This window comes from Aricia agestis, chromosome 19 (assembly GCF_905147365.1).
Source record: "Aricia agestis chromosome 19, ilAriAges1.1, whole genome shotgun sequence".
Lineage (NCBI taxonomy): Eukaryota > Metazoa > Arthropoda > Insecta > Lepidoptera > Lycaenidae > Aricia > Aricia agestis.
Genome location: NC_056424.1, coordinates 4801661 through 4823330, shown reverse-complemented (window position 1 = coordinate 4823330; position 21670 = coordinate 4801661). Strand labels below are relative to the sequence as shown.

Here is a 21670-nt window from a genome sequence, read left to right as displayed (position 1 = left end):
CGTAGAGACTAGAGACTGACAGACAAATACGCTTATGAGTTTATAATATTCGTATATTAAAATACTAACTGTTGCACTCAGCGACAAATATTAATCACTTACGTGTGATTAAATGAATGACAAACAGATAAATCTTAAACGTCAAAATCTTAATTTATTTACAGTTAAGTAATTATTATTCGTCTCTAAGTGCGCAGGTTACATTATGTTATTAAGTATTTTATAATAATAATAATAATATCTATGGACGCTTCACACCACGTCAGTCTGGCCCCGTGCTAAGTACCTAAAGGACTTGTGTTACAGGTACCAGACAACGGAAATATATTTAATACTTTTATACTATACATATATTTAAGATTTTTATTATATGATACACATATTTAATAGACATCCAGACCCGGGAACATTGAAAACTTTTTGTTCCGTCGGCGGGATTCGAACCCGCGAAGCCGGAGCTTGAGCTACCGACGCGCTCACCACTGAGCCACAGAGGTCGTCAATTTTGATGTTCTACTTTGAATTTAGAACTCTTGATGTTTTTTTTTTGTTTGCTAGTTCGTAATTTTGTATCCAATACTACGGAATAATAAAAACTAAGGAAACATAACTCTCATACTATTACCGTTTTAAATTTGGTTCCATTCGAACTGTCATGTAATGTCAGCCTTTATACCGCTCAAGGCCACCTAAATATTGCAAATGTATTGAAATGTGTACCTAAGGTACACTTTTTTGACAAGTATTGTGGAGCATGTTTTTTGACGGAGTTACTCCTTACCTTAACCTTAGTTTTTATTATTCGTAGATCCAATACTTTCAATACAGTGCAGACGCTGTGCAAACCGAGTTACCGTTCGAGATTATCTACGTGCGGGGAATACTAGCACACACTAACACCAAAACTTGCTGATACAATTTGTATTCTGTCAGTTGAATAAATTAGTTTTCTTAATTATACTTCAACTGAAATTAGTCAAATGAAATTTGATATTTGTAATGGGATTATTGTATCAGGCAAATGAGAAAATCCATGAGACTCTGTTACATGTTACGATGAGTATAGCCTTCAAAGCTATTAGACCAACGATAGTTTTTATTATTCGTAGTATTAGACATAGATGAAAGATAAAATATAAGTGGGATAGGTAAAATAATATGGTGAACTATTTTATATCTGTACCGCATTCATGAAAATCAGTCCAGTATACAAGTATAGAGACCTACACAATAAACAAATATTTCCCTTGTCTGATATTAGAGTTTAACATTAGACAAAGTAACTTATCAAAAACATTATGCAAAAGAAAGTTTCTAAAGGATATCTATTTTAACTAGACTCGATCTTTTTACTCGACTTCGTCCATATAGACATGGAATAATATGCAATGTAATCATCTGAGCACTATAATCCTTTTGATATCAAAAGGATAGCAGATGATTACATAGCATATTATTTACATTTTTTTACCGCAGAGCCCCATTTTATTTTTAAAACCAACAACATAAAGGGGGTAAAGCAGAATATCCAAATTTTCTTTTTAGAAAATAACAAAAGCAAAAATTATTTTTAAATTAACCTCAGGTACCTAATCCTATTAAAATTTCCCAGGACAACGGAAAAGAGAATTTCCGTTGTAGAAATGTTTCGGACAAATTCGATAGTATAATTAATTACATTGCGGTGACGGTATTGGCGCGAAAACGCCGAGTGTTGGCGCGAAAACTCCGCGGTTTTGGCGCGCTGTCCCGGCGAACGTCGCCTTTGTACTGATGCGTGACATCGGGGTTGCCGGCTTTTGCCACAGTTGTAAAATTCAAGGAGCTGTAGGCTGTAAGATTAAAAATGTTTAATAGCTCGATAAGACTTTACCTATACTCCAGGAAAAATAAACATGTGACCTGAGAAAAATTCGCATATACTTAGCTGAAAATTGGTAGAGATGTTAAATACACCATTACATGGGCGTATATAAAGAGGGTGTCCTGGGGGTCCGGACCCCCCCCCCCCCCCCCCCCCCCCATTACTATCCATCTTACTTGTCCAAATTCGACAATAATATACATGTGTAAAAAATTTTTTTGATTTCCTAAACACGTTGCCTATTTGCTGCTGCGGAACCCTTCATGGGCGATTCCAACTCGCACTTGGCTGCTTTTTTACGTTACGGACCCCCTTATCAAAGCTATATATACGCCCGTGCACCATTATAAACAAAACCTCGAAGTCCCCGGCAATACCTTTTGTGCAATAACTTTTATTTTAAACGTCAAAAATTAAGGTAGGTATTTCATGTTTTTCTCGAAAGGTAAAGTCTGGTAAAAGTAACTTAGACAAAGTAGACTAATCTTCATGACACATTTTTTTTTGACATAATTTATTGCATTCCAGCGGTGCGTCGGGTTAATGTGAATTGTAATTTTCCATCTTTTTAGTAAAAGATGGCCCCGTGCGAGTTTCTTACGTCGGTTCTTCTCGCCAGGTTAGTTCCGGTTCCCGAACCGGTGGTAGGCACCTTAGTTACGAGTTACGACATTCAGAAAGAATTTTGTAAAAAAAATTCTCTGAATAAAAAATATTTTGACTTGATTTGATTTGACTTCTTATGCCTCATTTAATTTTTTAAAATCGTACTATTATATTTTGACAAATTAAATGATATTATACATAGACTGCCAAAATTCTTACCCTTAATTTTGCATACGGACCCGTAGTTGGGTTAAACGACGATTGCCAAGCTCTCTTTACAGGATGATTCATAAAAATTTTAGATCAGATCCCGACTCTCTTGTCGCATAGGGTTTGAAATATCAAAAAAAATTCCCCCACTTTTAGGCAAACTTCCAACGTAGCCACACCGTGAACTTACAATGCAGTATTGTCGACTATTCTATCAGACACAGGACATGTGCAAAAATAGCCTCTGTCTATACGCTATAGAGAGTCCACGCTGCGAATTCAGAGACCTATTTATGATAGTTTTCATTGGTATTGTGCGAAAAACACTCGAAATTTATATCGAGTGTAATTAGCTTAACAAGTTTTAGGGGCACGTACACTTTTTACGTTGTTAGTTTTACAAAAAACCTCTTAAGTATCAAAAGTTAGGTCATTTGTTTTAACTAGAGCTATAAAGGCGTGTTCAGATGCGAGGCGATTAGAGAGGATCCAGTAATAAAATACACCGGCTTAGAGTGGGTATCAGGGATACTTTTTTAATAACGGGGACATTTTTAAGGTATAATCCTGAATAACTAATAAGCCATAGCGTAGAAATATATACCTGATTAGTTTATTTGTTACAAACTTTTGTCTGAACCTCTGCTCACGTGAAATATTATTATCCCTGCCATACAAACTTTGCCTGTATGATACAATACAATTAAACTTTTTTAAATAATTTTGAAAAAACCTTTTCTAGTAAATGCCTAGGACTACCAATAACGTACAATATCGATAACGTTTTACAGTCGGTCAGTGGTCGTGTAACGAGTTTGTGGCAATATAACTATAATCACAATCCTGCATCGCGCTATTAAAATTTAAAATTTCTAAGATCGGCACAACACAATAATTAGGTAAACAACGTCTGAAATAACGCCAATCACTGGAACTTCAGCCTTTATAATTTAATTTACCTAAAAGAGCTCTCGTAGGCCTTTAGAGATACAATTTTTGGTCGATTTACTTAATTAAATATTAAGTACATCTAGACCCAGCCTTATTCCAAAATCACCACTGGTGTCGAGAGTTCATATATTAGCCTGCCACGCACAAAATGCTTAACGCTTAAAATATATGTGTGCATTTTATTCGCTGGCATACTTGAACATGCCTACGTTACGTCGAAATTACTGCAAGAGATTTCATAACATTTTTTTGGATAAAACAATCCTTAGTTACTTTTTCCGGGACTCGTTGTAGGTACGTTGTTTTACTCACAATAATATTGATAATATTGATGCGTGTAATTACCGACTTCCAAAAAGGAGGAGGTTATACGTTCGGCTGTATGTATCTTTTTTTTGTATGTTCAACGATAACTCAGCCATTTGTAATGCGATTTTCAAAATTCTTTTTGTGTTGTATAGAGTTTAACTCGAATTTTGTACCATGTTAATAAAAGTGTTGATCTGATGATGGGATCCTGGAGGAATCGAGGGGACTCCTTGAAATTTGTAGGGAAACATATAGTGATTTCAATTTTTTCTGAAGCATTCGAGGTAAATGCTACCAAAAAGAAAGATTTCGCACCACGTTATACCCTGGTTCCGAAGGTACCCAACAGAACTTTTGAATCCTTATAGATACAGGTTAAGGGATTTCAGCGTTGTTTAAACAACTGAAAGCATAAGCCAACACATCAATTTATTTGATCATCATCATCAAAATCATAATTATACCATGGGTCATCACATTATGACCCAATTATTGATGCTTTTCGTGATATTTTGCATCGAAGCAGATGTTTTTGATGATTATTTCGCTGTTTGTGGACAGATTTTCAAAATTCTTGTGTTGTTGTATAGGGTATAATCTTGATTTAGTAAAATAATTACGAAAGCGGTGAGCTGATGATGGGATCTATGAGCAATCGAGGGAAATCCTTGAAATTTATCAAAAGACTTATAGTGGTTAAAATGTTGTTTCTAGTAACTTAAACATAATATGTTACGAATAAAAGAAAGTTCATACGAAGGTGTCTCTTGGTCCAAAGGCACTGAACAGAACTCCTGAACCTTTAAAGATAAAAGTTTTTAAATTGCAGCATCGCTTAGATAACTGCAAGAATTTACCACAATTTCGCTTACAGTAACATAATGTGAATAGTTAACATTCGTAGTGGTTATTTACGCATAAAGCCTTATCTTGCAGATAACTAAAAAGAGTTAAATTATTATTTTTAACAAAAAATTAAAACCGACTTCCAAGACTACTTTGAAGTCGGTACCAGTCCCAAAAGCTTCAGATATTCAATGACATTGTCTGAACTTACGATAAAATTAGCTGGTACCGACTTCAAAATATAATGAAGACTGTAGTATGTACAGAAATAGTTGAGATTTAGACGAATTCTGAAAAAGGGACTATTGTAGAGTAAGAGTTATTTAATACTTTTTAGTTCATATTATTATTGTTTTTACCTTGGAAGTCGGTTTTAATTTTTTGTTAAAAATAATAATACCTGCCTATAGTCACAGAATAGATAATGGAACAAGTTTATAGTGTAGCTTAGAGCAACACGGGATTAAAGTATTAGAAATTTCTGTCGAATCTTTTTTTTAGCTTATTAGCCCAAAAGGTTCATAATTTAGGCTTTTCATTTTTTCACTCCGGTCTATACGCAAAGATTCCGTGTAATACAGTCGTCGTTATAATGTTATCTAGAAACGTGCGACTGTTGTTCCTCACGTATTTTTCGTCTGAAAACTGCTCTCGTGTCGTAATGAAAATTTAAATGAGGTTTTCCACACGCGTATTAGCTTTTATTAAAAGTAAGTACGAATATCTAAGTAAAATATTATTAAGCTTTTTACTATAATAATATAAAATATTATATCGTTAGGAGGTTTGACACGCAGACACGCAGATAAACACTATACTTATATCTTAATGCTTACTTTGGTCGACATTACCAATTTTACCAACAAACATTAAATAAGAGTGTCGACTGTCGATGTTTATGAAGTAATGTTAGAAAGTGAAAGTTTGAAACGATATACTCTACATACAGTCGTAACTCGTAAGTCGTGAGTTACGAAAACTTTATTCCTTCGCAAATCTGGAAGTTAATTGCTGTTTAGTGCTTTCCCTTGTGTGTCGTATCGCGAACTTTCTGCAATTCTCGTAAAACGCAGAATTAATTAAATCCCACCTTCTCCCTTAATTTACAGTATTTTCACTCCGAGTTTATTATTAAAACACTTTGCCATAATACTTAAACATTATGTTGGGGCCAGATTCTCAAAATTCGAATCTAAGGCCGTCTCAATCAGCGTGAGACATCAATTAAGTATCATGACTGTGTGCACGCGAGTAAGGCTGCGTCCCCATCAGACAAGGCGCGGCGCCGCGCCGGCAACGTGTTACGGCACGACGCCGCCACTTGATACGGTACGGCGCCGCCACTTGATACGGTACGGCGCCGCCACCGTGATACCGCGTACGGTGCGTCCCTATTCAGTCGATATTAATTGCGCTCGAATGAGTGCTTGTATCCAGACAAGCACTCTCGTTCGAGCGCAAATATCGACTGAATAGGGACGCACCGTACGCGGTATCACGGTGGCGGCGTCGTGCCGTAACACGGTGCCGGTGTCTGATGGGGACGCAGCCTAAGGCTGGTATAAATTATAGTCAGTACTCAAGATGCATCTCGGTCTCAAGATACGGTTCAGGCTCTGTGATTGGTTGGCTGTCAAAATTTAAGCCAATCACACAGCCGAACCGCGTCTTGAGACCGGGTGGGCGCGACTATTATTTATACCAGCCTAAGATAGACTGTGATAGCCTGCGGGCTGCGATCGAAACAATATTTAACGTCTGATATTAAGGCCCCAAGTGTGAGATTCATATTTGCCGGCTTTTGACTGTTTACGATCGATACTACCTACTCGACAGGAGAGCTAGTTTTCAACCGACGTGAATCGTGATACTAGCAGTGAAGCAAGATGAAGCCATAAATATAAGATCTTGCTGTGGGGTCACCACGGTAAGTACCCATGGCTTCATTTATTTTATGAATTTATTGAATGATGCCGAGGGCCCATGCTCGTCCCGGCATGCCATTTAGTCTAGGGAATGTATTTTTGAGGACGGGGACGTTACTGGGGACTGGGGGCACCTTCTGACCAATTAGATATGGCTAGACTTCCAAGAAGTAAAACATTTACGAAGTTCTAAGTATTTTCTGTTCATTTCAATGTTCACTTGATTTATGTTATAAGGCTGGCCGCATACACACGTTTTCCGTATTCAATTTCCGAACTCGTTTTCCGCATTCGGATATCCGATACTATAATATTATCAGTAAATACTGTTGCGTCAGTTTTCAGATCGTTAGCTTTTTTACGAACGGAATGTTCCGTATTTAATGCAAGCCGGCGTGTTCGCGCATGAACAAAGCGAACTGCGACGTTTACGCTAGTCTCACGAAATTCCGAATCGTAATTCCACATTTGTAAATTTCGGAAAACATGAGTCCTCTTTTGTTGATTTCTATGGTACTGCCGTCCACTGGATATGATTCTGCGCCTGAGACCGGTATTTATGCCGGTAACGTCATCCGCAGTGAACGCGTCATTCGGATTCCGAAGGTTTCAAGTTCTGACCTGTTTGCGATGACGCGACAGCCATACATATACTCGGCGCGGCGAACTTTGATCCCTATGACACTGACAGTTAATAACATTGTAGTGGCGTCAGCATTAATTTAGGGTCATATTGGAGGCGTCTAAAAATGCCATTTATAAATTGTACGTAGCTTTATGCCATTACAATGATATTCCGTTGGAACTTTTAACAATTCTTAACATTTACAAGAAATTATCTCAATCTGAATTTACGTGTACGTCCTGCAAAACTTACATAATCGTTAAATGTCACACGACGTAAGTTTTGCAAGACGTAAATGTAAATTCAGATTGAGATAATTTCTTGTAAATGTTAAGAATTGTTAAAAATTCTAACGGAATATCATTGTTATAGCATACACTTACGTAAAATTTATAAATGTTATTTTTAGACGCCTCCAATATGATCCTAATTTAATGGTGACGCCACTGCAATGTTATTAACTGTCAGTGTCATAGGGATCAAGGTTCGCCGCGCCGAGTATAAATACTTATTCACGATGAATGACGATATAATATACATATTTTATTTATGTATTATAATAATTATTATTACTTTATTGGAAAAATATTATGAAGAACTATACAATCTAAAACATCAACATTATTATAATTTGTAACCAACTGAGGAGAGACAGTATTTGGGGTAAAATTGGGCAATTAATGATGAAAATCTAATATCATCTTCTGAGAAATCAGAATATTATAATTTATAATGTATGAAATTCTCCAAAAAATAGTATATAGAACCCTATCTTCCGAATGCAAATGCAACAGGCTATGATGAACTAAGAATAACTAAATTGCCGATGCTGAATCCGAATGCAGTGGACGCACCCCTTCGGCATTTCGTATGACGACGCTCCGTACGCTCCGTATGCGACGCTTCGATTCTGATCCAGTGAACGCGCGGCTTTACACAATGGTTTTTAATGCCGTATTGTCGTATAATATAAAAAAAGTGTATAAATGTCAACTGTCATTTACTCTGGAACAGTGTTGCCAACTTAGTGGAATTTCCACTAGATCTGGTGGTTTAGACGTACCTTTCGGCGGGAAAAATTTGGTTTTAGTGGCTAGTGGATTTCTTAGTGATTATTTAAGTTAGTGGTAGCTTCGACGTTAAACCACTAGTTTTTTTTATTATGTTTCTAACCCTTGAAGACGCACACTGGAAACTTAATTAAATTATTATTATCTTTATTCGTTTTGCCGCATTCTAACGCTGATATAGAGCGATTATTTAGCATGATGAGTGTTGTCAAGACTTAACAGAGAAACCGGATGAAGTTTGATCGCCTTTCTTTCGAGCAAGGTTAGCATGCGAAGGCTGTAATAACAACATAATACCACATACGGTATTACAAAAATTAGAACTAAAGAAATTTATTCTTCACAAACTGAACAAGTAAATGACAATGATTCCTCTAAAGACGTTCATCTTTAATCTTTAGTTAAGTACCTACTTATACATAATAGGTACATAGGTAACTCAAGTTTTCCTTTTTGCAGTAACAAAAATAATTATTTCATAATAATAATGACGTAGTTGTTGTATTATTTTCAAATTATATTCAGATAGGTTGTTGTTAGTGGAATTCTGGTGGTTTGAGAGGCCATTTAGGTTTTAGCGGTTTCTGGTGGTTTACGCTGCTGAATTTGGTGGGTTAGTAAAAAAAAAAGTTGGCAACACTGCTCTGGAAATGTCAAAAAATGTACAAAACGACAAAACCTCAGTTTTTGGTTGAAATAAAATATTTATTTTATTTATTTCGGATAAATGTACGAATAAATAACAGTAACAATGTCATTTCCAAAGATTGAGGGGTATGTGGTTACTGAAAAGCTAGGCTCAGGAAGCTATTCTACGGTATACAAAGCATATAATAAGGTAATAGATAGGACTTGTAAAATTCGCCTTTATTTACTCTCCTGCTTAAAATTCTTTATGTAGACTTTGTATAGATACTTCAAGTTTTTAGAAAAATATCATAGAAAAGGTTATGTACTTTCAAATTCAGAATTTTACCACACACTCAGTTTAATTAAGTAATTAATTTAGGTCATAATGTAAACAAAGCTATGTACCAAACTAGACTACCAAAATACTCTATTATAATAATTTAAATGACGTATTAACCAAGTAATAAAAATACTGCAGTACTTAAGTATAGTCAAATAACTATTCCAGGTAGGTGCCAAGTCAATAGTAGCTATCAAATGTGTGGACAAATCAAGAGTGAAGCATTCCGGGTCTGCTATCGACAATCTCATCACTGAGATCAGGCTATTGAAGACGTTGCGACATCCACACATTGTCAATATGAAGGAGTTCACATGGGATGATCGGTAATTTTCTTCTGAAATGAAACTTCTGGTAATGATCACGCTGTGAGAGCTGTACTGTGTACATTCTTTTAATGAAATAGAAGACTATGTCTGAGTCAACTTCCAGACAAAGATAAGATTAAGTCGGAATAATATATTAGACAATGTTTTGCGTTATAGCTGTATGTTTGGAAGACTTTAATAATAATATCTATGGACGCTTCACACCATGTCAGTCTGGCCCCGTGCTAAGTACCTGAAGGACTTGTGTTACAGGTACCAGACAACAGAAATATATTTAATACTTTTATACTATACATATATTTAAGATTTTTATTATATGGTACACATATTTAATACACATCCAAGACCCAGGAATTTTTTGGAAATGTTTTTGTTCCATCGGCAGTATTCGATACCGTGACCCCTGGCTTGAGCTACCAACAGCCCACCAACTAAGCCACAGAGGTTGTCAAACTTTAGATAGTGTTTTTACTTTATGTGCTGCACATTTTTTTTTTATTTAAGTACATAAAATTTTAAAAGTATTTTCTTTTAAGGAACATTTACATTATAATGGAGTATTGCTGTGGTGGTGATCTCTCCAAGTACATCAAGAGATATGGTAGGATTCCAGAAAAACAGGTGACTCAATATACCTTGAAATCTTGTTAGTATAAATACTATCATATTATTTAATCTTATCACTTACGTCATAACACTTATAGAATTAGGTAACAACTAGCTACACAAGATAAACTTATATATAAGAAATTGATAAGCATGTAAAGGTATTTGAAAATAAAATAATTGTAAATTAAATATTATCAACATTTCAGGTACTTTATTTTCTTCAACAACTTGCCTCAGCACTGAAATTTCTAGGAGAAAAAGGTAATAGTAATCATGATTAAGTTAACTTTTCATATAATAATTTTATTATTCAATTTATTTATTGTATATTGCCTTATTGTTTTAGGTGTGGTACACATGGATCTCAAACCTCATAATCTACTATTACACAAAAACTGTGATGGAAAATACATGCTGAAAGTTGCTGACTTTGGGTAAACTTCAATTCATTCTATTCTAAAACACGCCCCCAATTCGATATTTAAAAAAATGAAGATTTAAATCTAGATGTTGCTGATAACTTTGTTTGCACTAAAAATACCTGTTTTCTCTTCTTTTTGGAATCATAAGTATCCTCCATACCTTTATGCAATGTTTTGTCTTACTCGTAATCTCTCACAATTGGAACGAAGTTCCTTACCGCGCGTTGTGAAAGGGGGCTACTGGCTAGGCGAAAAGTTGTAACGACACTTCTGTGTCGCGCACGTGGCGAGAGGGAGAGAGAGAAACATGCGCGTAAATAACAAAAAAATAACTTCGTTCCATCAGGGGTGTCCCTTGACACCTCTCAAGTTTTTTTTAGCAAGGAGAAGATTTTTATTTCTTTATGATATAGTGTATTTCAGGTTCGCGCAGCACATGTCAGAGGAGTCGATGCGGTCAGTTCGAGGGTCGCCGCTGTACATGGCGCCAGAGATGTTGAGCGGCGCTTACGACGCCCGAGTCGACTTGTGGAGCGTCGGTCAGTAGGCCCTTTTATTGTCATGTGTGTCATTGCTCGCGAGCGGATCAGCAGGGCGATTCACGATTCCCGTTCGACATGGATTCGGAAACTTTACCGTGCGGTCCTTGGTTAGGCTAGCGCGGCGAGCGTTTATTGGATGTCGCGCGATGAAGTTTCAGAGTCTGAGTCGAATTACGCATTGTGAATCAGGGTGCTGGGGCCGTACTTGAAACCGTTTTGAGACTCAAAACGCGGCATTCTCGTACCTACGAGAATGCCGCGTGACGCGTCCTGCTCTAACAAACGTGAAATGACCTTGTTAGAGTAGGACGTGGCATTCTGATTCAATTGTTTGAATCTTAATTTAAGATTCAAACAATCGAATGCTGACGAATGAGAATGTAAACGAAACTGTTTTAAGATTCTTAAAACAGTTTCGTTTACAGTCTGAAGCAAAGACCTTTAAACCTAGTCGGAAGTAATATGTCATTAATAATTTTTTTGTTATATTTCCCAGGTGTTATAATGTACGAATGTCTGTTCGGTACGGCCCCATACTCCTCTACGACGTTCAAGGAACTGGTCGACAAAATACAGCGACAAGCACCTATAGAGGTGAGTTTCTTCATGTATATTTTGTGTAATTTTTTAAATAAATAAAATAAACTTTATTCTGCCACCTTTAAATGTTACACATAAACATTACACAATATAATTATATATCAACAATCGAAAAAAAAACTATTTGAGGCTTCAGCTAAAACATACACTAAAGACTAATGAAGATAAACACTGAAAAACCTATTGTATTAGCACATTACCATGGCAGTGTAACACCCAAGTGAACAGAAAAGGAGGCCACTCAGGTTAAGACGATATTCAAGGTTATCCCTGATCTTCCGTGGACCCCTTATTTTCGGGCAGAAACAAGCAGACGGAAGCAGTATTATAATATAACAATTTACTAATTGTGTTTACACTACACCCTATTATTGTTAATTGTGTTTGGGTATGTTAATTGTGTTGTATGTAACGCACGCGTGCAATCATTTTACCAGTTAAAATTGGCAGTTTCTTAAATGTTGCAATACCATAAGTGTGTTTACTTTTCCAGTAACATTGCATATCTTGCTGTGAAAAGGTTTCTTTCCACGAAATAATAGACAAAATGACAGACTAACAAAGGTAATCCGCAGTGTCTGATTAAGACTACTTGATGCCCTAAGCAATTTCATGCCTGTAGGCCCTAGCTGTATGTCAATTAGAATCGGTCTTTAAACCTTTACTGTCTAAAACATTAGTTTTTTTCTGGAGACTTTATTTGGTGACGTGAGAGTGGGATGCGATGCCCTAGCCAATTGCTTAATGTAATTAATGGTTAATCCGTCACTAATAATGCGGTATTTTGTCACTAAAATCTGTCAATAGGGCCATCCTCTTCCGTTTCTTATGGTGTTATGCTAAGCCTGCTGATGTTATAAATTCCCAGATCCCCGAAGTGTGGGAAAGGGGAGGGAGGTGTTTTAACGCATGCCTATGCGTACACTCACTCATTTACTTACAGGTTGAGGTTTCGCGGAATATTGCTAAAAATAGTAACATACTAAATTTTAAGCTATGGATTGCGCGCAAAGTAACGCCTGATTCTATTAACTATACCAGATCCCGCCCAACTCGTCAATATCCCCCGGTTGTCGCGACCTGCTGACGCGGCTGCTGAAGCACAACCCCGACGAGAGGATATCATACGACGAGTTCTTCGACCACGAGTACCTGGACCTCGAGTACATGCCATCTAAGGAGAACTATGATAAGGTAAACTGAGTAGAACTAACCTTTTAATTAGCCAATGAGACCAAAACAGCATGTATAATTTTTTAAGCCCAATAAAAAAGAGGGATGTGACAAGTTTGACGTGTCTGTATGTCTGTCTGACATCTGTTTGTGTTTTGCCATGGCATCATAGCATCCAAACTCGTGAACCGCTTTTATCTAGTTATTTTGTTTGAAATATGACAATATGATCGAGAGTGTTCTTAGCCATATTTCATCATCATCAGCCTGCTCATTGCTGGAAATTTTGGTTTTATCTATTTCATAGTAAATAAAGTTCAGTCTTGTATGGCTTATTTAATCTGTGTTGTTCCAGGCGGTGGCGCTAATAAAGCAGGCAATAGACCTGGACGTAGGGGGGCGGCTGGAGGCGGCGCTGGCGGCGTACAGCGAGAGTCTGCGGTACCTCGTGCCGGCGGTCGGCGCCGAGCGGGACCAGATGAGGCGCAGCGCGCTCACCGCCAAGCTCACCAGGTGACCGCAGCGTGTTCCAGGCGTTACCATCAGATTGAGCATATATCTACAGCTTGGCAAAAAAAGATTAGTATGCCAAACACAATTTTTAGCTACATATTGTAAAGTATAAAATCGTTCAATTTCACTTTGTTCAATCAATCAAAGTTGTCTGGAAATGTGAGACGAAAACAACACCATTCGATCAAAATAACGTTCATAATATTTAGTTCAATGTATACTCTTTCTGGCCAAGCTGTGCATTGCATGATCTATAGAACTGGGCAAAAAACGTGTATATTTCAATAACATACAATATTTGCCAATAGCATGTCACAACAAAACAAAATAAACTAAGATACTAGACTTCCAACAGCACCAAATGACGAGTGCCAAGCTATGTTGCCTTTATTTCAAAGAAATTAAAATAAAACCTCTTACACAGGTATATGGAGAGAGCGGAAGAGATAAAGAAGATAGTTAAAGGAACGCAACAAGTGACCAACTTCACTCCGGACACTCAACAGAGAGAGAGCCCACGGAGACACATCAGCAGGACTAATATATGCTGTACGGGCGAAGCGTCGGGCAATACTTATGAATTTCGTGAGTTTACGCATGCTTATTTTCATACGCGGATTCTGGGGTTTTTTTGACTGACGTATTTATAATCACTTGTGCTTTTAACAGCGTCAAAATATTAATTATTATTAACCAATCATCAACTCCCTATTATGTCACTTTGATTAACACCAAGTTCATTCCTTATGGTGACATTTGAACTTTTAAAAATACAAAGGTTTTAATGTCAATATTTTGACGTTTATACTTTTTTAATTGACTTAAAAAGTTAAAACAATTATAATCTGTCAAAAAAGTGAAGAAATTAAAAAGTGGCAACATCGTAGTGTCATCCCTTTCAAATCAATCTAAGAAAAAAAGGAAAAAAAATTGCCACTTTTTGATTTCTTCACTTTCTTGACAGACTATAAGTTCATGTTTATCAAAGTATTTAACATATTCGTAACTAGATGACGCCCGCAACTCCGTTGCGCCAAAACTCGTTTATCGCGGCGGAACCGTACATTTTTTCGGGATAAAAAGTATCCTATGTCCTTTCCCGGGACTCAAAGTATCTCCATGCCAAATTTCAGCAAAATCGGTCTAGCGGTTTGGGCATGAAGAGGTAACAGACAGACAGACAGACTTCCCATTTATAATATTAGTGTGGATTATGAGGCTGGCCATTTAAGATACTTACGTTTTGTTTCAATATAATCATAAGTCAGATAGATATTGTATTATCTGTCAAATATTAATCCAATAGCACAGAATATATATTAGTAGTACCAACAGAAGTCTCACTAGCGAAACCCGTTTAAAGAAATAACGACTCATGTTACGATACTATTAAATTCAAATTCCGACCGCGCAGTGCTAGGTGCCTACAATTATATTTACCTACATGTCCGCTCTCTGTCTATCGCATAACTCGTACCTTTTCTGACGAAATCAAGGTTTTCGCCTTTTAGAAAACAAAATATAATTTTTTAATTACTATTGGTATGAATAGCAAACCTTTTTATAGTAATATAAAATTTTAGTAACCCAACCTATATTTTATAGTAGTTTTATATATTCGATTGCAGTGCAGGAAACTTTTAAAATTTAAACATAGTAACTTGTGTTTATTTCTATGTAGTTTGTGCGTTTCTTTGTATGAAATTGGTTTATTTGCTATGTTTGTATAGTTTTTATCTACTTTTTATATTTAAATACCTTAATCAAATACATATTTCATTGGCCTTATTTGTTCATTTTTATAAGATTTATAACGATTATGTCACAGAGGTTAAATCAGTATCATGAATAAAATTCCTCTATGATCAGTAAACAGTAGATACGCGACGAAAAATCTTGCGCGTGCGTCATCGCTCGCTTGTGAGTCCCTACTGATTGGCCACCCGCGGATGGTACTTACAGTTCGATACCTATTCTCGCGAGTGGGACAGGCCTGCCAATAGTAAAAAAAATGTTAAATGAAACATCTTCATGTATTTATCATTATCGTTCCAGTATCGTATACCGGTGATAAGAATAATCTCTTTTAAATACTTTACTTTGTATTAAACACAACAATTTTTTTTCTAAAAATATTAGCAATTTGCCTTGCAGTAGTGACTAACTACTACTTCTTAGTTTTGCGGTAAATTGTTACTTGCATTTTGAATAAATGGCATTAAATAGCCTTAACTATTGATTATTCTCATTTGTCTAATATTAATTAATCTGTACATTCAACATTTTATTACAGGTGAACTTAATAAAATACAGGATAATGAAAACAGAAAACAACCAGTAGAAAATGGTTCGTCAAATAGTATAATAGAAGCAGAGAAAGAAAGTGAATGTACAGAAGAAAAGGTGAAAATAATGTGTACTAATATTGTAATTACTTAAAGACTAATAAAATCAACCGAACCAACAGTACATTTTAAATGTACTGTTGGTCATTTAGTATCGAATTTAAAAAAAAAGTTTCCACCATTCTCCAAAGAGATATTATAGAAAGATTTTCTGATAAAAGAAGTATATTTTTTATAATATTTTCCTATTTCAGAACACAATGACCATAGAGCCGGATAAGCGACGTGGACTGGTGCGATTTTTGAGACGAAAACCTGTGCCGTATTTGAACAATGCAGATGAAATTGTAAGTATTCTTTGTACAGCTCTACCAGGCTTTCTTGACGCGTAATCAATTATTTTGACTGCGTGCCAAGTATAGGATGTATTAGGCTATTTACACACACGCTGTGGCGGTGCCACTCCATTACTCATCCTTGTGTTTATCTATTTGCCCTTACACACGTGACACGGCGCCGCCGCGGCGGCTGCGATTCTTTACCGCAGCGGCGAAAAACGCTGCGGGTGCGGCGCCATGTGTATTGTGTAAACACGCTTACTGCAATGTTTTCACGCTAGACAGCAGCACCAGCATTTGACAAAGTTCTTCTTCTTTTTTTTTTTTTTCATATAATGGCACTTCGGCTATAACCATGGCCAGTGTCGAGTATAATATTATGGCGGGAAAACAATATTCTTTAATACAATTTTTTATATATTATCGTCAGGTCAGTCAGGTCTAAAGTCTAGTCAAAGTCTAAGTATAAAGTCAATACAGTCAAGAAGTCAAGTCGGTCGATTCAGTAAAGTGGTAGGATGCTTTACTGAATTTTTTGATGGAGTTTTGGAGGGAACACAAAAGAGCACGTTACTGGTTATTACATCACTTTCCCACACTTATGCACGATAACGAATATTGAATGGTTAATATCCTACCAATATTACACATTAAAAACCCAGATAACACAATTTTAGGAAAATAATATAAAAACACAACATCACTCTTTCACATTCTCCCAAAAACCCCTTCTTCTTCTTTTAATAATGGCCGACTCGGTGAGTTGCCAATGTAAGAGTGGCTCGAAAGACTTTGCTCGTTAGCTCGTTCCACGTTTGACAATGTTTTTGTCAATATTATGATATGACGTGTGCAACATGTCGGACTTCGGTCGGATTATTAACTGTATGTGCTAGTAGCGCCCTTTGCGCCAACTTTTGCGTAATAAGGATTGTTATCTTATCTCTAATATATAAAAAGAAGTCGGGTTTTCCTTCTTGACGCTATAACTCCAGAACGTACGAACCGATTTCCACGGTTTTGCATTCGTTGGAAAGGTCTCGGGCTCCGTGAGGTCTGTAGAAAAAAAAAAATAGAAAAACTACAAGAGAAAAGCAGGAAAACAGGAAAAATCATTGTATGGCAAAACAACGTTTGCCGGGACAGCTAGTTGTCTTTATAAATTACTTAACATACTATATGCCCTTTTCAGAGTCAAGACAATTCGGAGAAGACGAAATCGGACGACAATTCAGATCACGCTTGTCGAATCACGTAAATAATAATAATACTGCATAATGAGGCTATGAATTTTATTATTTGTATTTTATAAGCTATTTTAAATAATACACAAACTAAATTGTAGTTGGCTCTTGAATGTAAAGAAGTTTTTACGCTGCTTTTTATAAAATAGTTATATGACGTGATAATGTATGTACTAAGGAGCACACATAAAGTATTAGATTTTATTTCAAGCTTTAAATGTTAGATACGAAATAAGAGAACATAATTTGTTAATGGTTCATTTTGCAATAAATGAATGGACTATTGAATGAATAAAGTACTGGAAAGCTATTGAATTTTTATGCTGCTTTTTACAAAAAGTTACTAGAAGTGATAACTGATAACTGATAATTATATTATAAGGAGCACACAATTAATTAATTAGATTTTATTTCAAGTTTTAGAAGTTGAATACGAAATAAGAAAACACGATTTGCTAATGGTTATTGCCGCAATAAATTAATTAACCAAATGCATGATATGTAATAAATAATTCGTACTTAAAATAATAACGTAAACATACAATTATTTTGTATTAGCACTATCAAGACACGTGTGTTTTTGAAGTGAAAACTTTCTTAGCTGCGTTATATAATATTGTATACTTTTTGGGATATGACGTAAAAAATGTTAAACTCGCGTAAGGACACGTGACCTGCTGCCTTAGGGCCCTTCCACACGTTTTTTTACGCGCGTTTGCATAAGCGCGCTTCACTAGCGTTCATCTTGCGTTTGTATCGATACAAACGGGCGTTTTATTTGCGTCAAAAAAACGGGTAATATCTACCAAAACGCGATAAAAACGCGCGCATCAGTAACACGCGTCGACAGCGCGTAAAAAAACTCAATTTGGAACTAATTCGATCTCAACCATAAAGTTAATATACCTAGCGGAATAGAGAAACAAAGGCCTGAGCAAGAGAGATGTCATTATCAGTAACACCAAATATCAGTAAAACAAATTCCAATAGACTCCGAGTATGAGTATTAACCTGCGCCAGCGTCGAGCATCGCTTCACAAAACAGTCGCGTTCGCGCCGTGATATGTGCAACACGTACAAGTCTCTCGCAGCCCGAAGCCGGTCATATGTAATAATAATAGTTTGTATAGCTTTCATCAGTGTTGAACTCATTGTAAATGTTCAATAAACTATTTCGAACTATATAATGTTATTATTTCGTTGCATAATGCTACTTTTAAGATGTTGGAATTATTGTTTTGTTATATTTTAAAAGACTGTGCCTTTTATATTTTAAAATATAATATAATTTAAAGTAAAAAAAAGCTGTGTCCTTTATCAACCTTATCATAAAATAGGTAAGGGCCAACCCACACTTACTACAACCACATCACGTGGTCGGGCGTATATTTCGTATTGTAAATGAATTGTACTATTCACACGTACCACATTTTGCAGTCGTTGTCGACCGCGTGTGTGATACCGACCACATCGCAACCACTAGCGAACTAGTGGCCGACCACATCGCAACCACAACGTTGCGACTTGCGTCGATGCAATGACAGTGCGCGCACACCGTCCGCGCTCGTCCCCCCTCCGTTTCATTGACCTTCGTACGTAACAACATCGCAACTACTAGCGACAACGCAACCACGTCTACATTTTGTCGGTACCACAACGCAACTACAAAAAGCTGCAGCGACACCATTCACACGTAACCAATAAGTACTAACCACTGCTTGACGGCATTTTGTCGTTGCGACGTGGTGTGGTTGTGGTACGTGTGGGTTGGCCCTAATATTATGGCATATAAGGAGGGAAATGGAATGGATGTACAAATAGGAGGGAGTTCTTCTTGGCAACACGGGAGTTACAGGGATGGGAATGTGTGGTGGCCGATGGTTGGTGGGTCAAAGCACAGACAAAGCCCGTTTAATTTTTTTTAAATGAATGAATACTTTATTGTGCACAATCACAGTTATAATAACAACACACATAAAAATAAAAAGACATAAAATGGCGGGAGCACACAAAGGCGGCCTTATTACCTACTACATAGCAAATTTCTTCCAGGCAACCTTTGAAAGAAAGAATCAAATTGCTGGAGAAAAGGTCGTTGTGCTTTAAACTTTACAGTATAAATAACAATTTATAAATACGATCATAAATAATAAATAAAATACATATATAATATATGTTATAATAGTAATATATTACAATATAATACAATACTACATACAAAATATTATAAAATAAATATTTTATCAATAACACTATTACATATATAATAACTGAGTATTAAATATTGTAGATAACATAAAATAAATACTAGGTATGATTTGCGTAAAATAACTCATGAAAATTATGCACAGTTCCAAATCAATTAATGTAATGCCATTACGAACTTAGGGCTGGTTTACACGTATTAAGTAGATAAGTAGTAACTTAATTTGAAGTGCCTGCCCGAAATGTGTCAAGTGACAAGCCCCGCCTGCCAACATATAAAAGAAAATAGTCAATTTTCTAATTTCCTTGTTTAGTACTTAACTAAATTTTAACTTGCTACTTGCTACTAAATTTTGTGTTTACATGCAATAAATAACTAAAATTAAGTTAAAATTTAGTTAACTACTTATCAACTTAATATGTGTAAACCAGCCATAAGTAAATGAAATCGTTGTGGTGACAATTTTCTAGACTGACTGACTTCAATTTAAATTGGATATGAAACATGTCAATTTATTATTTACATCAAAATTTAGGTCAAATGTGTATATATAGGTAATGCAATTTTGTATATACCTTTAATTAAGATTTAAGCAATGCTGGTATCTAAATAGTATTTAAAATCATAAAGTATTTTACTTAAAAGTTTCTGTTACCAAAGTAAGTATTTTACATACTTACCTACTAATCGACTAAGAGCTGACGACCAAATCATTTATGTAGCTTCAGCTGTGTTAAAACTCCGTTAGCTACTTCCCTGAACAACCCTTTCTGATAATCTGCGCGCTGGCAGGCCGTGGGTGGTGGGTGTGGGAGAGGGATACCCCACTACTCCCACACCCACCGCCCACGGCCTGCCAGCGCGCAGATAATCAGAAAGGGTTGTTCAGGGAAGTAGCTAACGGAGTTTTGATACAGCTGAAGCTGCATGACTTATTTGGTCATCAGCTCTCCGTCGATAATTAATAATATTATTATGATTATTATTGGGCCTTAGCGTGTTTACATACGGCGCCGCAGTGGCAGCGTTTCTCGCGCCGCGCGGCGCCGTGTGGAAAGGGCCCATAGAAATACAAGGATGAGTATGCAACAGCGCCGCAGCGGTGACGGTGCCGCTGCCGCTGCGGCGCGTGACTAACGCTTAGGGTCTATATTCCTCAAAAAATGGAGAATAATATGAATTCATAGGTACGTAACCTACTACGTAACCTAATCTTTACAAAAATATATGTACCTACCTGCAAAGTGCATACCACGTAGGTATGTTTATATCTCAAAATTAGTTTGTAGTTTTTAAGTTATCCAATAATAGATAAAGAATATTATCATATTTTATTGTTATTATAGTTAAACAAATGATTTGAGCCAAAATGCACGCACTGGATCAAAGTCTCTCATCAAGATCTCCTTTTAGACTACGTGGACATATTTATGGTGAAAACACTTGTCTGGGAAGAAATTTTAATTGTTTTATCATTATTGCCCTCTGTGTTGTATCGATTTTACTTATAACTTTAGTTACAATATTTATGGTTCGACACTTAGGTTAAATCATCATAATAAATATAGAATATTGATGTACTTAAGTGTTTCGACTCATTTCACACCAAATTTTGCCTCTGCTTTTAGTTCATTTGAACGCCCATATCACTGGGATGGGAGGTTTATAGGTTTTTGGTTTAGACAGACAAGAAAATTAAGGTAATTAGTACCTATAATAACGATTTTAGATATTATAAAGCCTCGTAACACCCATCTAACACAATGGTGTTAGATGGGTGTTACGAGGCTTTATAACTTAGCAATATTTTTTAAAAAGCGCGGCAGGTTTGCAGCATGCAGCATTTTAGTGTTACGTAATACGTTTTGCTTTTTAGCAAATGCTAAAGTATTCCTGGGAGTCAACTAGATGGTGTTTTTTAGGGTTCCGTACCCAAAGGGTAAAAACGGGACCCTATTACTGAGACTTCGATG

The 21670-nt window shown here is 36.3% G+C and overlaps 1 protein-coding gene across 4 annotated transcripts; it reads left to right on the top strand.

The window, feature by feature from the left end:
* The first annotated feature begins 9083 nt into the window (after positions 1-9083).
* On the top strand, positions 9084-21142 carry LOC121736880 (serine/threonine-protein kinase ULK3-like). 4 transcript variants are annotated; one of them, XM_042128361.1, is made up of 13 exons: positions 9084-9244; positions 9545-9702; positions 10242-10326; positions 10521-10575; positions 10661-10748; positions 11160-11275; positions 11775-11872; positions 12920-13072; positions 13407-13564; positions 13989-14149; positions 15858-15967; positions 16164-16256; positions 17440-18391. In XM_042128361.1, exons 1-13 carry the CDS (start codon positions 9158-9160, stop codon positions 17503-17505), a joined length of 1428 nt encoding a protein of 475 aa, XP_041984295.1. In that variant the 5' UTR covers positions 9084-9157; the 3' UTR covers positions 17506-18391. The 4 variants fall into 4 exon arrangements, with proteins under 4 accessions (XP_041984295.1, XP_041984297.1, XP_041984296.1 ...); XM_042128362.1 differs by having other exon boundaries at positions 9141-9244; positions 9549-9702; XM_042128363.1 differs by lacking the exons at positions 15858-15967; positions 16164-16256; positions 17440-18391 and adding an exon at positions 21044-21142.
* Positions 21143-21670: the final 528 nt, after the last annotated feature.